Source organism: Gopherus evgoodei, chromosome 15 (genome assembly GCF_007399415.2).
Source record: "Gopherus evgoodei ecotype Sinaloan lineage chromosome 15, rGopEvg1_v1.p, whole genome shotgun sequence".
In the NCBI taxonomy this organism is placed as follows: Eukaryota; Metazoa; Chordata; order Testudines; family Testudinidae; genus Gopherus; species Gopherus evgoodei.
In genome coordinates, this window is record NC_044336.1 from 9,683,450 (window position 1) to 9,702,469 (window position 19,020).

At 40.7% G+C, this 19,020-nt stretch overlaps 1 protein-coding gene across 6 annotated transcripts in view; it reads left to right on the top strand.

Moving 5' to 3' along the window:
- The window catches only part of B3GNTL1 (UDP-GlcNAc:betaGal beta-1,3-N-acetylglucosaminyltransferase like 1), a 329,647-nt gene that overhangs the window by 27,937 nt on the left and 282,690 nt on the right, over positions 1–19,020 (top strand). For 4 of the 6 annotated variants that reach the window (XR_003996594.1, XM_030534209.1, XM_030534211.1 and 1 more), the window contains one exon: positions 15,213–15,278. The exons of 1 other annotated variant lie outside the window; for it this stretch is intronic. Coding sequence is in view for 4 of the 5 variants with exons in the window: in XM_030534209.1 (XP_030390069.1) it covers positions 15,213–15,278 (66 nt within the window). In the remaining variant the exon portion in view is untranslated. Of the gene's footprint in view, positions 1–13,129; positions 13,267–15,212; positions 15,279–19,020 lie in introns of those variants that run through there. One more of the 6 variants, XM_030534214.1, reaches the window with a different exon arrangement.

Below are 19,020 nucleotides of genomic sequence, written 5' to 3' on the forward strand. Positions count from 1 at the left end.
ATAGTTACCAGCCTAGACGTTGCTCATGCTAAGTTACTCGCCGGGTATCTTGGTCATGAGGATGGAGCTGAGTCTGTGTCAGAAGCTCCTGATGCTCCTGGAGGTTGGCAGCAGAACCAGTGACTCAAAAGTCCTCAGTTTTTAGAGTCCATTTTTATAGGAATCAATTCCTATGTTAGTCTATGGGAACCGTTTCACATTCTTGGTGGCTCCACACTGTCTGAGGTGGCACATTCCTTTCAGGTGTTTGGGGTGGATCCCAGTTTACCCTCCGGGGGTTGTCTGGCGGTCCACTTGACACATTCTTCGGCCGATGGATCCTTTCTAGGCTGGCACCTCCCTAACCATTCACGTACATTAAACATTCATCAACGTACATTCCATATCTTAACCATATTTAATTTACTGTCTCCACCACTTTTGGGGTGTGTGTTAATTCCTATGAGATTCCCAGCCCTGTAATTACAGAGGGTGGGGGTCGGTTTGTTTATGTTGTATCAATTACAGTTTAAGGCTAGCATAGTGTTTACTTCAAGAACAAAGTCAATTAACTTTGTAAGTTTTACATAGTAATAGAGTATCTTTCACAGGACAGATACAATCAGTGTTTTCTGCAGACAGGAGCCCACAAGCCCCAACAGAAGAACTAAAAGACCGCTGCACTTGGTGAAACTGGGGGGGGTCACTGTCACTTGGGGGAATCACTGTTAGTACCCTCTTTAATATCTTTACATTATCTGCTCAGTGCTTTGGCCAGGCAAAACAGCTCTCCGGACAGATACAAGCCTTTTGAGGGTGCGCTCAGGAGCTGTGCACCAGTTCAAGTACCAGATCCAATTACGCCATGTTTTTGATGCTGACTAATTTCTTTTCTGCCTGGGCCCAGATTATATCAGACCACTGGGTGCTCCACATGGTAGAACTGGGATATTCCCTCCAACTCAGCTGTCCCCTTCCCCGGTCCCTCTTCAGGGACCCCTCTCATGAACAATATCTAATGCAAGAGCTGCAGATGCTCCTAAGACTGGGAGGAGTAGAGGAGGTTCTTCAGGAGTTATGGGGAAAGAGATTTTACTCCCGTTATTTCCTTATCCTGAAAGTCAAAGGGGTTGGGGCGGTCAGAGAGCGGGGAACAGGGGAGTTGAATGGGTCCCGGGGGCCCACCAGGAATGAGAGGAGGGGTTGGATGGAGCGGCAGGGAGCAGTCAGGGGCAGGCGTTCTGGAGGCAGTCAGGGGACAGGGAGAAGGGGTGGTTGGATGGGGCAGGAGTCCCGGGGTGGGGGGCGGATAGGGGGTGGGGGCCTGCCCACAACCTCCTCCCCTAACTGGCTCTCCATACAATTTTTGAAACCCAATGTGGCCCTGAAGCCAAAAAGTTTGTCCGCCCCTGGTTTAGAATGTAAGAGGTTAACCATATAATTTAAAACAATAAAAAAGCAAACATTTAGTTCAGCTATTTCAAATACTTTCTAATAATCTCATAGGTTTATAGATGTTTTTCAGTGCCTATATGAAGTTCAGTTTATTTTCAAGTACATACCATGAGGAGGATTTAGTTGATTTTCCCATATGCTAATTAGGCAAATTCAAACCTTATTCTAAATACTAAAATAAATGTAGGAGGCAAAACATAAAATACATTAATTAAACAAAGGAAAGTAGTGGAATTTGTTAGTGACTATTTTAGCATTAGTCTTTGGTTTCATTCTTAATTTAGCACTTAAAATGGAGTTTGTTCCTTCTTCATTAAGATTGACCTTGTATTACAAAACAGAATATATTTCACATGTTGAATTGCTATGTTCAGTCAAAAAAGTGGAGAAAAATTAAATTTTCAGGCAAATTCTTCAGCGGGCTAGCACTCTGTAGTTTAGTGCAGTCCAGACAGATTGTGTTGATGTGGCTAATAAATGCTTGTCATTATGAATTTGTCCAGACTGATTTAAGAAACAAATACTTAAACGGAAACAACTTTAAATAATGTCCTGAAGTTCAGACTTTTTCTTCTGAAGTTTTTGTTTTTTCTAGCAAACAGTGAAATCAAAACAAATAATTCACTCAGTCAGCAATGTTCGTTTTGTTTTTAAGTGTAGTGTCTTTTGCTGTAAGGAAAACAGTTATCTGCTATAACTGACTTTGGATATTTAGCAGCATCTGCAAGTGTTCTAAGTGTAAGAACTTGTGGAACTTGACTGAAGCAAGCCAGCCTTCCGCAGAAGGGATATAGCTAATATGAGCGCGAGCAGGCAGAGTGCCTGTCTGTCTGAAAGGTGATGGAGATCACGGGCCCCCCAAAGGCAGAAACACATGTGGGCTTGTTTGGAAATCCCTGTTGGCTTTTCATGTGGAATAAAGACCTTTTCATTCTCCTATCTTTCAGCAAATTGCTTCTCTGCTTAAAATGGACTATGGAGAACAGGAGGCATGTTTGTAATCAACAAAATTCATATAAATTCTGGGTTATTTTGAGCACCTATTGAAGGATTCTGTTTTTGGTTTGATGCCTTGCTTATTGCTACTTAAAATAGAAATGCTGTCAAATAATTATTTATATACCTATATATATTTACATTTACAATAAACCACATATTATCTGACATCTTTTCATTGAATTTGTCAGTTTGTTATATGTAATTCTTGTTAATAACTTTCAGATATTTATATGAGACTTTTATTAACTTGTAGCAACCATTTTGTGAATATGTAATAGATCAAGGTATACACTATTGACATAATTGAAAGGTCAATGTCCCACAGGGCTGGAAACTATTCTTTTTCCATTGTTTCCATTTTATTTGTTAAGAAGCAATGTATAAATACTTCCCTTTTAGCAGGGAAAATTAATTCGTGAACTTTTTTCTAAAGGGTATGAAAAGCACTATTAGAATGTTATGACTAATAGCTTACATTAGTAATATACATTTCATCCCAAAAGATTCCATGGTGCTTGCAAATTGGAGTAATTTAACTGAAATTCAGACCTATTCATGTAAAACAGGGCAGTTTGGTTAACGGCATGTAAGGGTTTTTGAGACAGAAAGTGAGGAATTTCACATCTGGTTGAAAGTGCAGGGAAAGTTTAAATGGGTAGAATCTTAATACAAACTTTGACTATGACACTAGTTCCATTTTGGAAAAAAGTGGCTTGAGATGCTTAATGCCCACCAGTGATATTGTTGGATTTGATCGAATTGAGCATCACATATCGCTTTGCCGAAGTAAAATATGACTACAATACAGGCAAGTCGCATCTTAGGTGCATTTAACATGCGCGAATTTAGCTTTACACGGTCAGCAAAAACAAGGAGGAAAAAAAGAAAAATAATAATATAAAAACTGCATCTGTAGTGCGGGCGATTGCGCCCGCCATTCAACTCAATGAGTGTTTCACTATACGTGGTTTTCGCTTTACGCGCTAACCGCGGAACAGACCCCCTGTGTAAGATGAGACTTGCCTGTATTTGCTGTGAGATTTTTCTCATAGTTAATCTACTCCTTGTGAGCCCTTACTGTTTTGAATCCATAACATGTTCTAAGGACTAACTTAATTGTTTACTGTGATCTATGTATCAGTTTATGATCCAGTCCATAGCAATGAGAATTTTACAGTGCTCCTAGCGCAGTATGGAGAGTCACAATCTCTCTCCTCCCAGACTCCCCACCACTCTTTGACATGCTGGCTTTACAATACTGCCAGGCGCAATGGGGAGGTAGGCTTAAAACCCCACTCCGCGCATTGCTTGCCTCCTTCTGCTCATCTGCACAAGGGAGGCATGTGCAACTGCGCACAGTCTGCTTCCTGTTGCACTCAGGAGGTGGTGGTACAATGCACTGGTACAAGGAAGTAAAAAGGGTGCATTATACCTTCTCTACTTCCTTGAACTCCTCCATGGAAGGGGCCACAATCTGGGCCAGTATCAGCAGAGAGCAGGTGAGAGGAATGCAGCGACTTGAATATAGAATGTAAACACATACATTTGGAAAGTGCAATGAAACTGTTGTCCTGGAGAGGATGAGGGTGCTTCTGTCCATTGTTGAATTAGTTTGATGTGCACAAGTCAGTTTAAAATCTTCTGGCATAGTCATATAACCTAGGTTAAAACTGTTGTTGAAAAACAGTTTTCAATGGCAACTCTAGAGAGGTAGCCTTGAAACTAGTTATTCTGTCAACAATTAGAACTGAATCAGTTAGAGTATTGCATATAATTCAGGGTACCCCAGAACTGAAAAATGTCAGCAAATTGGAGGGAATTCAGAGAAGTATGCAACTGAAGGGGCTACAGCAGGGGTGGGTAAACTTTTGGCTTTAGGGTCACATCTGGGTGGGGAAATTCCATGCAGGGCTGGGGCAGGGGGTTGCAATGCGGGAGGGAGTGCGGGATGTGGAAGGGGGTACTGTGTGCAGGAAGGGGCTCAGGGCAGGGGGTTGGGGTGCAGGGAGAGGTGCGGAGTGTGGGAGGGGGATTGGGCCTTAGAGCAGGGGGTTGGGGTGCAGCAGGAGTGCAAAGTGCAACAGAGGGCTCAGGGCAGGGAGTTGGGGTGCAGGGTGCAGAAGGGGTTTGGGGTGTGGGCTTTGGCACAGCGCCGCTTACCTTGAGTGGCTCTGGGGTGGCAGCGGCGTGCAGTGGGGTTAAGGCAGGCTCCCTGCCTGTCCTAGTCCTACGCAGCTCCCGGAAGCGGCTGGCACTACGTCCTTGTGGCCCCTGGGGGGGAAGGGGAAGAGGGTTCCATGTGCTGCCCTCGCCTGCGGGTACCTCCCCCAAAGCTCCCATTGGCCATGGTTCCCCATTCCCAGCCAATGGGAGCTGCGGGGGGCAGTGCCTGCAGGCGAGGGCAGTGTGCGGAGCCCTCTGCCCCTCCCCTTCCCCCAGGGGCCTCAGGGATCTGGCGTCTGCTGCTTCTGGGAGCAGCGCAGGGCCAGGGCAGGAAGGGAGCCTGCCTTAACCCCGCTGTGCCATGAGGGTGGCAATCCCGCAGGCCGGATCCAGCCCGTGGGCTGTAGTTTGCCCACCCCTGGGCTACAGGATTGACTTACATAAGAGCATAAGAACTGCCATACCAGGTCAGACCAAAGGTCCATCTAGACCAGTATCTGTCTACCGACAGTGGCCAATGCCAGGTGCCCCAGAGGGAGTGAATCTAACAGGCAATGATCAAGTGATCTCTCTCCTGCCATCCATCTCCATCCTCTGACAAACAGAGGCTAGGGACACCATTCCTTACTCATCCTGGCTAATAGCTGTTTATGGACTTAACCACCATGAATTTATCCAGTTCTCTTTTAAACGCTGTTATAGTCCTAGTCTTCACAACCTCCTCAGGTAAGGAGTTCCACAAGTTGACTGTGCACTGCGTAAAGAACAATTTCCTTTTATTTGTTTTAAACCTGCTGCCTATTAATTTCATTTGGTGACCCCTAGTTCTTGTATTATGGGAATAAGTAAATAGCTTTTCCTTATGCCCTTTTTCCACATCACTCATGATTTTATATACCTCTATCATATCCCTCCTTAATCTCCTCTTTTCCAAGCTGAAGAGGCCTAGCCTCTTTAATCTTTCCTCATATGGGACCCTTTCCAAACCCTGATCATTTTAGTTGCCCTTTTCTGAACCTTTTCTAGTGCCAGTATATCTTTTTTAAGGTGATGAGACCACATCTGTACACAGTATTCGAGATGTGGGCGTACCATGGATTTATATAAGGGCATTAATATATTCTCAGTCTTATTCTCTATCCCCTCTTTAATGATTCCTAACGTCCTGTTTGCTTTTTTGACCGACTCTGCACACTGTGTGGACATCTTCAGAGAACTGTCCACGATGACTCCAAATCTTTTTCCTGATTAGTTGTAGCTAAATTAGCCCCCATCATATTGTATGTATAGTTGGGGTTATTTTTTCCAATGTGCATTACTTTACATTTATCCACATTAAATTTCATTTGCCATTTTGTTGCTCAATCACTTAGTTTTGTGAGATCTTTTTGAAGTTCTTCACAGTCTGCTTTGGTCTTAATTATCTTGAACAGTTTAGTATCATCTGCAGACTTTGCCACCTCACTGTTTACCCCTTTCTCCAGATCATTTATGAGTAAGTTGAATAGGACTGGTCCTAGGACTGACCCTTGGGGAAAACCACTAGTTACCCCTCTCCATTCTGAGAATTTACCATTAATTCCTACCCTTTGTTCCCTCTTTTAACCAGTTCTCAATCCATGAAAGGACCTTCCCTTTTATCCCATGACAGCTTAATTTACGTAAGAGCCTTTGGTGAGGGACCTTGTCAAAGGCTTTCTGGAAATCTAAGTATACTATGTCCACTGGATCCCCCTTGTCCACATGTTTGTAGACCCCTTCAAAGAACTCTAATAGATTAGTAAGACATGATTTCCCTTTACAGAAACCATGTTGACTTTTGCCTGTTTATGTTTTTCTATGTATCTGACAATTTTATTCTTAACTATTATTTAGACTAATTTGCCCAATACTGACGTTAGACTTACCGGTCTGTAATTGCCGGGATCGCCTCTAGACTTAGAAAATAAATAATGGACCATCAATGATGTATGCAGTAATGTCATTGGAAGTACATGAAAACCAGTATTCAAAGTTCAGAAACAGTCATGAGGAAGAAGAATTGTGTGGAGACATCTATGTCTATAACTAGGAGTAATGTGATGAAACTGAGCAAAGGAAATGTTAAATTGGCTGTAAAGAAAATATTTCTGAAAATGAGGTCTCAGACTGTGCAGTAATCTCTTAAGAAGTGGTCAAAGCCCCATCACTTAAGTCATTTAAATCTAAACTGGACAAACTGAAATGTACTGTAGAGAACAATCTTGCAGTGGTTGATGGATTTACAAGATGCACTGAGGAGTCTTTCCCATCTCTGCTTTCTGATCCTTTGAAAGCAAATTTGGACATGATCACAAACTCTTGGCTGCTTTAGTTGTACTTCTGAGAATTGCATAGATATCATAGTCTAGTGACTACGTAGACTAGTGAAACTAAACTATATTAAAATTTCAATTGAACTTAGTGTATGGATTAAATCAGAAAAAAACTGGTTTACTTTTTTCTGAAAAATTAGTCTGGATGCACTCTTTTTTTGTTTTTAATTGAAACCTGTCTAGTAATACTGATTGAATAATGTGGTCTAGTTTTTAACATAAAACGTTATTTCTAAATTACACTTAAAATTATGTTTCTCAATGTCATTTATAAAATGCCCCCTGTAATGTGAAGTTAGGGTAAAAAATTAAGGCCTCTCTATGTAGTGATGTGATTTAAATTGTGATTTTTAAAGAAAATGCGCCTAACATAAGTGAAATATTTTCTTTAAAATATGTTTGTCCAGTCACTGCCTTTTTGTTCCAAGTTTTAAGCCAAAAATAAAATAAAATCTAGTGTCTGTAGTTATAGAAACCAATCTTAAACAGCACATCTGTTATATTCATTATGTTAATTGCTATATTTTTATAGGATTTCTCCATAACAATTCTGTAAATGTACAATAACTATTTTTGCATAAAGAGAATCATTAGTATTAGGTAACTAGAATTTCCAAAGTTGCTAAAAATTCTCAGAACCTCAGTTTAGTTTCACTATTATAGTGTGTGGTACACAATGATTTCTGTTGTTTGACTGGATAGTGGAGAAAATTCAATGTATATGAACTGTGGAATAGTAAGAGAAATTTCAGGTATGTAGTACTTTAGATATTATTTGGACAGTAACATGTTTAACAATAAATAAATAAATAGAAAGATTGGCACCGACCAATCAAGGCACAAGGCTACCAAAATGATCCAAAGGCGTTCTTGTACTATTTTATTTTGTACTTCTCACTGCATGTTTTACGAACAAAAGATTGTACACGGTAAATGCCTAAGTGTTGAAGATGAACATCTGGGTTAGTTTCCTTCTCTATCTGGCCAAATACAGTCTGAAGAGGTGAATTTACAGCAAGTACTGATGGTTCTGGTTTGGGGTTTGGTTTGTGGTTACAAATAGATGTATGTCATGTTGTTCTTTTGCTTTTTCCTGTCTGCTCTATTCTTTTGAACAAGCAAGATAATTGACACCTAAAAGCCTCTTGGTCTCATTGTCTTGTGGTGTAATGCTTCATTTCTGTACCTATCTCCTGTTCACAAGAACAGGGCAGGAGGGGAGAATTGAGTTAAAGTGCATCATACATCCTCATATCTGTGATAGGAAAAAAACAAAACAAAACAAAAAACCCTCTTCCACTAGAGTTGTTATTGCAAGGGTCACTTAGGAGAAAAGTTTGTATTTTAACCCTCATTTTGGAAGGATTTTTCAGCATCAAGAGGGAAGTTTGAAAAAAGTGGGAGGACTATTTTAAAATTGGGTTACAGTTTGAACCTATCTTCCTGGGTACTGGAACAAGCTAACGTAGGCACTTTAATTAAGAATGTTGCTGACCTGTGTGAAGGCATAAGACAAAATCTGCAACCTGATTCTTCTGCCAGTGGGGAAAGGGGCACCTGAATGACATAGCTATCAGGTGAGTAACCAGTAATTTCTTGTTCTGCCAGTTGTTAAACCATGCTAATATCATATATTCCTGTTGGGTTTGAAGTGATTAGTTGGGGCGGACCCATTCTTCTTATGCCAACCATGTGTTTATTTTTCAAATATCAAAACTGGAAGGAATATATCAGGTCAGATAAAGGTATGGATTTTCGTTCTATTTGTCTCTTGGGTAATACTCTTGTTGGTACAGACACAAATGCTCAGACTGTAACTACATTTATATGGTTGAAATTTAGCTCATAGCATGTAACATTTGGGTACTATGGATGGGGTTTTCAAAAGCAGTCAGTGTTGGCCTAACTCTGCTCCTTTTGAAGTCAATAGGAATTTTATTATTGACTTCATTTGGAGCAGAGAGAGGCAACCTCTGAATGATTTTGAAAAACCAGCTCTATATCTGCAATTGTGCATTGTTGTAATGTTAATGAATAATTATTGCTACCATAGAGTAGTGGAGAATACAGTAAGGATACAGACATGATGTACACCCACTTCATGCAACTGTTGAGTTAGAAGTGTATGCAGGGGAATGCTATACTTGTATTGACTGGCCCAGTTCTGGCATGGCAATGAGCATTGTGGGGACACAGTGAGCGTATTTCACTGACAGGATGGCATGTGTGGCTTGACTGGAGACTGTTTAATGGCATAATTGGTAATTAGCACTTTAGTGGAAAATAGAGGACATGAGGGAATCAAGTGAGGCATTAGCCCAACAGAAACTAAGATGGCTCTTTATATAAGTGGTATGTGTCTGTGAGTATTGTCCTGTCAACAATGCTAATAAAGTTGCAGCTTGTTACCTTTCCACTTATTGCACTGTATTTTTTCCTCATCTCTGGCATGAAATTGACATTAATTCAGTGCAGTTAGCAATTTAGACTGATGTGTCCCAGCAGTAATAGTATTAGTTTCAAATGTAAGAGTAGCTGAATTATTTATTGGTCCCTCCCTGCTGAATATAATTAAATTATTCATATAAAGGCACTTGGCAGTGTAACTAATTTCAGACCTGCATTTAGAATCCAAAATGTTTTTGGTATTGAAACCAAATCTCACTATGTAGACTTTAGCTGTCAAGTTATTAGTCTGATTATAAAAAGTTAAATCTAGGCATAGTTAATATATGTGCACAAGGCCACGCGATATTTATCTGAATGGTTTTGTCCTTTGGTTTAATCGTGTTTATTTTATTCAGGTAGCCCATTTTTTCTTTTCTTTTTAATTTAAACATAAATCAATCAATTTCTGTTAATTGTGCAGGATCCATATATAAGGAGTCACAAGCACAGAAATTGTTTAGAACAAGAGTATATGTTGAAGAGCTGAGAAAGAGAGAGACAGCACTAAAATTCCTTGCTTTTTAGTGGGTTTGTCTCTTAGCACTCTTGTTTTCTTTTGTGTTTAACACGTACTTAGTTAATAAGCTCTATATAATTCCAATAAGCAGTAGATTTAAAGATTAATATTTTAAAAATATCTTCTGAATCCTCTGTAAAGTAAAATTTTGTATTAAGACTCATCTCTTTTCTTGGCATAAAGAATTAAGGTGATGGTTCTTTAGCAGATGAAATGAACAATCTAACTGAAGAGTGAGCTCTGTTCTGTCATCCGTAAGTTTGCCTTGTGATTTAACAAGCTTTGTTTCAGGCTTGAGCCTACATTTGTTAATGTGCCTGTTTCTGCTCTCCTCCTCCCCCAATTTATACCTTTTTAGTCAGGACAGTGGAGTAAAATTTTACTGGAACACTTGCGCAATAGTGTACCTTGATTCACTGGGACCACACTATATTAATACCTGTGGACTAGGTGGTATATAGAGCTGTCATACTTTCAAAGTATTTATGATCTATGGAGTTTCTGGTCTTCCCTGTTTTTACTCCTGGAGGAATTCTGCACCACTGCGCTTGTGCAGAATGTATGCCCCCCTGCAGATTTCTTTGCTTCCCTGCAGAAAAATGACTTTCTGATGGGGAAGCAAAGGGAAACCACAGGAGTGGTCATGCGACCCTCTTCCGCAGTTTTCAGTGGCAACGGCACAGAGGTAAATCACTGTGGGGCATGGGGTGGGAGTGGGGAAGACCCGGTTGGTGGCTACTATCCTGCGCCAGGATCAGCTGCTAGTCCCGGCTAGGCTGGAGAGGACAGGACTTCCTCTTCCCCTTCACCATGTCCGACCCACCCTCAGATTTCTCCCCTGACTGTAGGAAGCTCTGCAAACTGCCCTTCCCCTCCGCCCCACCCCCACCCCCATGCTTCCTGCACCCATGGCTCCTCAGTTGCAGGGGGAAGGATCACTGTATGGGGAGCAGCTCCCCCATGCATCCAGACCCCCTTGCACCCAGACCCTCCTGCCAAGCCTCACCGTCCCCACTACCAGAATCCCCCTGAGTCCCACTCCCCCTGCACCTGGATCACCCCAATGAGCCATACACACCCGGATCCCCATCCTACCAAGCCCCAACCAACTGTGCCTGAATCCCCACCCCACTGAGCCCCACTCCCCCAGCATCTGGACCCCCCACTGAACTCCCCATACCCAGACCTCCCTGCTGAGCTCTAGCCTCCCACAAGCAGACCCCTCCCTTCTGAGCCCCAACCATCATCACTTGGACCCCCCTGCAGAGTCCCATTACTGTTGCACCCGGAACTCCCTAACAATCCCCTGTGCATCCAGATCCCCCCTGCACCCAGATCCCCTACTGAGCTGCCCGCACCCAGATTGCCTGACACAGAACCCTCTCAACCCACACCTGGATTCCCCCCACACTTAAGCTCCTCCACACTTGGATCCTGCTTTGCTGAGCCTGCCTATGCACACCTGGTGCATTTGGCACAGAGGGCCAGGGCCCTTGGGTGTTTCTGGGGCAGGCCTGGTCCCTGCACTGTGTCAGGGTTGGGTGCAGCCTCACCGCTGAGTCGGTGTCCCAAGGGAAACTGCACAGTGATCTCCTACCTCTGTGCAGCGAGTGACCTGTGTTCCCCAATGCCATGCTGCAGCCTCCACATTTATTTGACAAATAAAATTTGCAGAATTTGACAGAATTTTAAAATATTGTGCACAGAATTTTTTTTGTGCAAAATTTTTAATATTTTGATGCAGAATGCCCTCAGAAGTATATTTTGTACCACTTTGATTGTACTTAGAAGATTGAGTAAGAGTATTTCCCTCAATGTCATTTCAGATCAGCCATGTTGCCTACATGTGGTTGTAAAATATTGCCTAATGACTAAATACAAAGAAATACTTGTGACTATGTATCTTATATTTTTTAGAAACCTGTGTGCATGTGATAAGAAACAGCTTCTGTTATTATTTCATTAGTTTATCTTTAACCTTGAAGTGCATTAATTAGTTGGATCCTCTTCCAGGAACTTTTCAATTCTTGTTTTCATTTTTGATAAAGTATGGCATCACCCTTGTACCAAGGTTATTCAGCTACTTGAGTGTTAATTAGATCACTCCTACTGACATTGGTCTGCCTTAAACTTTTAATGAGAAAGGAAGAAAAGTTGGTTGAATATTTGTTACTTATTCTTAGTAGAGATCTCTGAAAAATGATATTGCTGTATAGAAATGCAAGAGCATGGCAATTAGAGCTGGCCAAAACTTGAGATTACAAATTGATTTTCATGACATTTCAATGTTTCAATTGTGTAGGTCTGAAACAGCCCCAAATCAAACTTTTAAAAATTTCCCGTGAATTGGAAACCCCCTGCCCAAATTGAGCTTAGGAAACACTGACTGACACATGGTGTATGGGAAACAAAATATGCCACCTCAGACTGGCAGCTGTGGACTGAAACTGACATTTTTGTCCGTTTCACTGCTGAAGCCTGCCTGCAATTTGAGGAGGCTTGCTTTCAGGAGACACTTCTGGTTTGACAAACCAACAGTTCTGACAAAACTCAGCTTAATCAGAAAATTTCCAACAAGCTTTCATGACAAGTTCTAGGACACAGAGTAGGGATTCCGGGCTCCTCTGTTGATTCACACTTAGCTCAGTTGCTAGAACTTCACATACACAAGTGAAGTAGATACTGCTCATTCAGGGTGCTGGTGAATGATCTCTTAGCTCCAGCCAACATATGAGAAAAGTTGGAATGTTTCTATGAAGTGAAGGGAACAAGGGGTGGGAACAGAGGAAACCCTATAGAACAGCTTATCTTGGAGAGAAAGCTCAGGCTAAAGTTAGATTTTATTAATATTTTAAAAACATTAGTACCATACCCCAGGAAGAGGGTAAGTTTGGACTATGTAAGAGGTATTTGTACTCTGTTCAGAGCAGGAAGGGAATTACCCCAGTTTTACAAGACTGCATTTAAGAAAACACTGTCTCTTTATGCTAGAGTGGAAAGAAGAATGAATTCAAAATCTAAATTTATAGAGTATGTTTTAAGTACAGTCTAATTGCTGATGCATTCTGTTTTACAAGTCCTGCTAGTAGTAATATTTTTGTAAAATAATGTTAGAGTATATGGAATGTTTGATGTTTTACAGACTCTGGGTTTCTTTTTTAGCTTTCTTCAATCTTTTTACAAACATGATTTTTTTGTGATCATGAAAAATACTGCATGACAAGCTTGAAGATTGAAGTCTTTTACTTACCAACAAAACAAGTAAAGAACAAATAGGCAGCAAAGAACACTTCCTCATGCTGCCAGCATTTCTTAATTCTGACTTGCAGTGAGAGCCTCTCAGGGTGAGAGGTTAGCTCATTCTCCTATTCAGTCCTCTGCCTCTCTGCTGATATTCCTAATGAGGTTTCCAGTTGTAGTGGTGGTGGGTATTTTTAGGGGTGTAAGATGTGTAGGGTATCTACAGGAATTGTACTGAAATGAAAAGACAATTTTCAGACAGTAACTTTTGGTCACTACTGACCTGGGATTCAAACTACTGACCTAGAAGTAAATAGCTTCATATCACATTATTACCACATTCCTGACTTTTGTTTTTTGTTGGGTTTTGTGTCTTTCTGCGTACTGGGAGCTTACAGACTCTGTGAAACCTTTTCACGTTTTTTTTAATTTCTCCTTCAGAATTAGATTGCTATAGTGTTCCAATGGAATATCCTTTGTTTGATTACACTGTGAGCAGTTTGTATTTCCATCACTGATATGTGGGATGCATTGTGCCTGTAATTATTATTCATACACACACGTTTCCTGTGATACTCCCCCCATAAGTCGATGGGAGAATAGACTCATACTTCTAATACTAAGAAAACAAAAGCCCTGTTCTTTGTGTTTATTTGGTAACAGTTCTTAGCACACTGGGTTACTGACTTGCATGCTGAAAATACTGTAGAATTAGATTTTTTTTTTTGTAATGGGTTTTCTATTTTTTTATACGAAGACTGACAGGTGCATGCTTTATATATACAAAATTAAAAAAAAACCCAAGCTCCTATAAGTCATGGGACTACACTATTAACAGGGGGTTCTGTTGTTATCTTCAAATCTTGAAACCAAAGGTGAAGAGGCTTGTGTACTCACCAGACCCTCCAGGTGGAATTGTAGCTCTGTGATTGCTATTTTTTTTAGTAACACTCAATGATTTAGCCTTTTCCTCCTCATTGCATCCCCCATGGAGTGACATCAACAGCTAGGGCACCTCACTGGTTGAGCAGGAAGGCAGCATTTTATTTTTATTCATTGGTTCTTGTAAACCATGGGCATTTGATATTGCTGTTTTCTGCATGGGTTCTAGACTGTTTGATTCTACTTTCCATATATCTGGGGGTCTACTGTAGCTATCTATTGTACAAATATTCCTAGTATACCTGCTTATTAAGCTGATCATGGGAGCTGAAAGGAATTTTTTCAAAAAGCTTGTTTCAGAAGAAAGCTGATTTGGGTTTGCTAATTAACTTATAAAGGTTTGAAAAGTGTGATAATATTGGTTGGAAAAATTAAACAAATAAAACCACCAATTGCAAAATAGTTGCTGTGGCTAAAGGCATTCACAAAAATATTAAAGGCCAAATTCTAGACGACTTTTCTTCTACAAAAGCAGTGCTGATTTGCACCTGCATTTTGGCCAGCCTGAGAGAACCCATGCCACCCTTTCACATCTATCTGTGCAGAATACTCATGTCAGGAGCACAAATAATTTGACTTAAGTAAAGAGCAATAGTGTGCTAGAATCCTATGCAAAGTGTCTGTGCATTTAATGCATTATACCTACCATGTGCCCCTTGAAGAGGTAAACCAGTAGACACTCACTTTCAGGTAGTGTTCTGGGAGATGGAGTGTTTAAGCTGTGGCTGGAGTCTGAGGGCTCAGAACAGTGGAGGGGCTGGTTAGTGGTCTGAATGGTCTAAATGCTTAGGAGCGGGTGGTAGGTAGAGGATCTTCATTCAAGTGTGTTCCTAGAGACACCCAAGAGAGAGATAATGCCTAAAGTCTAATTTTTAGTTCTGCAAAATTTAATTTGGTTCCTTTTAAAATACCTTTAATCTCTGTTATAGTCCATTTAAAAAGAAACCAAACAGTGGTCAAAGTGGTTTTAATATTTGCTGCCTTTTGTATTTTAAAAAAGGTTTTGTCTGCAGGCTGGTGAAATGATTGTTAACCTAACAACATATTCTAGTGTGTGTTTGAGAACTGTACTGTGACCCTTTTTCTGTTCAGTAACTGTGTGCTATTTATTACAGGATGATGTGATGATGCCACAGAGGGTGAAATTGCAGTTTGAAGCTGCCATTCAGCATCCAAATAGTGTGAGTATTACTTTCATTCTCGTTTAAAAAACAAACATAAAGCTGTGTGGTCAGATACATTTCTTTAAAAGGATGGGAAAATTTCACTGGGCTGGTGGTGGCTAAGCATTCTCAACATACAGTTTTCCTTTAGCTAGAGCCTTGTAGGTAATAGTTACTTTGAATTTTTTTCTTATGCTTGTTTGCTGTTAGGCAAACCAAACCCCTTTTTTGACAGTAATACACTAGTTTCAAATAGGTTAGAAAAGTTTCTCCAAACTAGTATTAGACTAGAATGTCATTTAAACTAGAATGCTTTTTAATGTAGCACATTGTGTAATATGAAAAACGACAAAGGAGCATTTACAACAATGATTTAATCAACTGTGGTTAATGTTTACATATCCTCAGACAATCAGAACATATGGTTCATTATATAAATTGTTGCACAAACCTATAGTTATATTGAAATTTGTTTTTTCCCTCAATACTGGCTCTAAAATAAAGTAGTCATCTGTAGAACAACTGTTCTTTATTCCTGTGATATAAAATGTGTTTATTCAGTTAAATTAAGGTTTTATGAACAGTGTGGTTGTTAGAAGCAGAATTTTAAGTGTATTTCAATGGCTAGGACCAGCAGTAGAGGGCCACTTGAAGTTCTTATATATGTTCCACTTACCTTCCTGAAAATGATAAACTTGATGAACATGTTGATGTGTAATTTTATTTGTCCATATGTGGTTGACATGAAGAATTCTGCCTCTTAAAACTAATTGTATTGGTGTCAAAAATATTTGGTAAAAATAGATTTCACAGTGCAATAAACCTCCCAAGAGAAAATGTTAAAGCTTTGAAGGGAGCGTTCAAGGGATTTCTGTAAAGCAAAGGTCAATTGACTATCTGTCAAAAAGGTATTTAATAGAGGAGGTCTGGGAACAAAATAGACATTCTTAAAATTACCACTCTGAGAGTTAATCACCTTTGAACTTTCGCTCCCAAGCGCACACAGTCCAGAATAGAGAGCATTGTGGTTCTTTCAGTTAAGGAATGTCTGCTAAACAACCTGTTGTTCAGTACAGGGATGTGCACCTGCTCTTCTCCACACCTGTGTGTGCCAAAGCTTCATGCTGTTAGATTTCTTGTGAAATATGATATTCCTTTCTATATAATTTGTGATTGGTGGGGCTGCTAATGAGTAGCAGTTTGTACTACAAGCATGCTTGAATAGAGATAAGTAGAAGATTGGGGTGGGATTTGTGTTCTGGTATGTAGAAATCAATATAATTTTATATTAAGATACCAGAAATTGAAAGATAAGTGGCACCTGTAAATTTGTTCTGGGCAAAGACTTACGAGAACTCTCTTGATCCTCTGCTGAATAGACTTGTGCGTGTTTAGACATTGATCTTTATTAGCGTGATTACTGCTAAAATAGTAGCTTGTAATCTAACTGTTTTTATAATCACAACACAAATTAGGAAAACAAGACGCACAAGAAAAATCAGTGTCTGAAAACATTGAAGTCTCTACAGTAGGGAGGTGCAACAGCTCTCAAAAATGAGTTGGGACAGAAGAGACAGGGCTTTTCTCATGTAGACTCTGTTCTCCCTCCCCTGGGGCTGGAATACAATCTGGACAGAGGAGTAAAAGGGCTTTACTCCCCAGTATTTTCATGGCTGAGCAATGGCAGTTAATATGTGCCAATGTCAGTCATATCCTGTCCTTTGTAGCACAGTTACTTGCCTTTTCTCAAATGTGTGTATGGTATATTTGACATTACTTATCAGGTGGCAAAACTGAATATATTGTTATAATTTTTACTTCCTCAGCAAGATTTGCAAGGTATTTTCCAGCTCTAAAAGCAAAAACTTGCTAAATGCTGTAGTTTGGATTTAGATCAAAAGTTGTAATGCCTAAAGCCATTTTTACACAATATTTCTCACTATATGAAAGTGAGTGAACTCCAGCTTGATTGGTTATGTGCATCTTTGATGATTGATGTAACCTTGAAGTAGGTAGTGGATTGGGTGAATTAGAGTAATGCATTAGTTCATAGTACCTCTGGGAAAACAGTTCATTTGATGCTTGAACAAGATTTGTTTACAGAACAGAGTTGTCTGAGTTTAATTCCTTCAGGCATGACTCCACACTGCAACATTACTATGTACAATTTGGCAAAGCATCTTTGTTCAAAAGAGTCCCACTAACAACTGAGCTCAAAAGTGAATTATTGTTTTTTATTCAGTGTTTGCAAATTTCAATGCATACATTTCTTCCTAACAGAAAATATATTGTGTAGTAGATAAATGTGTGTTCATGTTTTGCTCTGTCTAATTTTGCTTGTCTGGACCTGTTGTGTAATAGTGATATATGTCAGTAAGGATGGGATTGGCACAAAGGAAAGAGTGTTTTTTTTTTTTCATGACCTTGGATGTGCCCTCATCTACTCCTTAGTCAGCAGTGTGCATGTAGTTTGAATAATCCATGACTGACTTAAAGCTTCTCTCTCGCCTACTGCAGCAGCTTTTTTCATTCCTTATCTGTGGGTAGAATTACTGGATTCCATTGCTGCTGATGTTGATCAGTTGAACTGTAAAGGATGTTCACACTGCAAGAGAACCTCCATCTGGCTAGTTGTGGCGTAACATCTCTCTCTCCCGCATGGCACCATATGCTGATGCTTGCTCCGTCGCTGCAGTGGTATCTCTCCCTGTAATTTGGCCTTCTGATTCAGTTGCCCCTTTCAAGATAACAGAAACCCAATGTAAAACAGTCAGATTTCTTGAGCCTCCCCATCTCCAGGCCCCTGGTCCTCACACCCTTGCCTTAGGGCTTTCCAATGTCCTTGTCCCATTCTCTGGACTCAGGCCCCCTTCCCAGTGTCTGGTAGGGGAACCTGGGCCCATACACTACACCAGATTTCAGCCCAGGGAACCTATAACCAGTAGCTGAGGTCCACGCAGTCCTTCTCCTTGCTGCTGTTTCCCTTGGCTCCTTCTTGCCCAATCTTTATCAGGCTTGCCCTTTCAAGCTTCTTAAGTTCCCTTTACTCTGTTCCTGCACAGAACATCTTCCAGGTCTCTCTGTCTCTAGCAGTCCAAATCCTTCCCTTCTTTCAGGGTGCATCACAAGGCCTGCTGCACCCAAGTAGCTGCTTTATATTTCCCTGACAGTTTGCCACCCTTGTTCAGTCAGGGTAGGGTTCCAGAGCTTATTCGTCTGCTTGAGTTTCCTCCTTACCACTTCTCTATTCCCAGCGAGTGACTGTAGACATTCTCCCTGCAGCCCCTCTTCTGCTACAAACTTTGTCTCTTTATACTAACCAGCCTGCTCCTGCCCAGCTGAGCTTCATTGTCAGTTAAGCCTGGCTCTGACTCCATAATCGGCTTCTCAGTCCCACATTAACCCATTCAGGGCCTTTGTGGGGTACACACCCTCACAAGTATCTGTATAATTAATTTGATCCCACACCTGAGATTTCAAGTGAGAAAAGAGGGTGAGTGAATGAAGGCAGGAAGGAAAGAGTATAAGAAGCTAACTGAATGCTGTTTCTTCGGAGATAATTAATATTAGAGCAACTTAGTGATGTGCCAAGTAGATATTAACATAAGATAGCATTTAAAAGCCAACTTTCAATCTGGTACAGTAGAACTTTATTTAACCGAGCCTCCATTTATCCAGCTCTCCATATTAACTGAACCACCAGCCGCCCGGGGCTGACAGCAGCAGGGGCTCCCACTGCCTGGGGCTGACAGTGAGAACC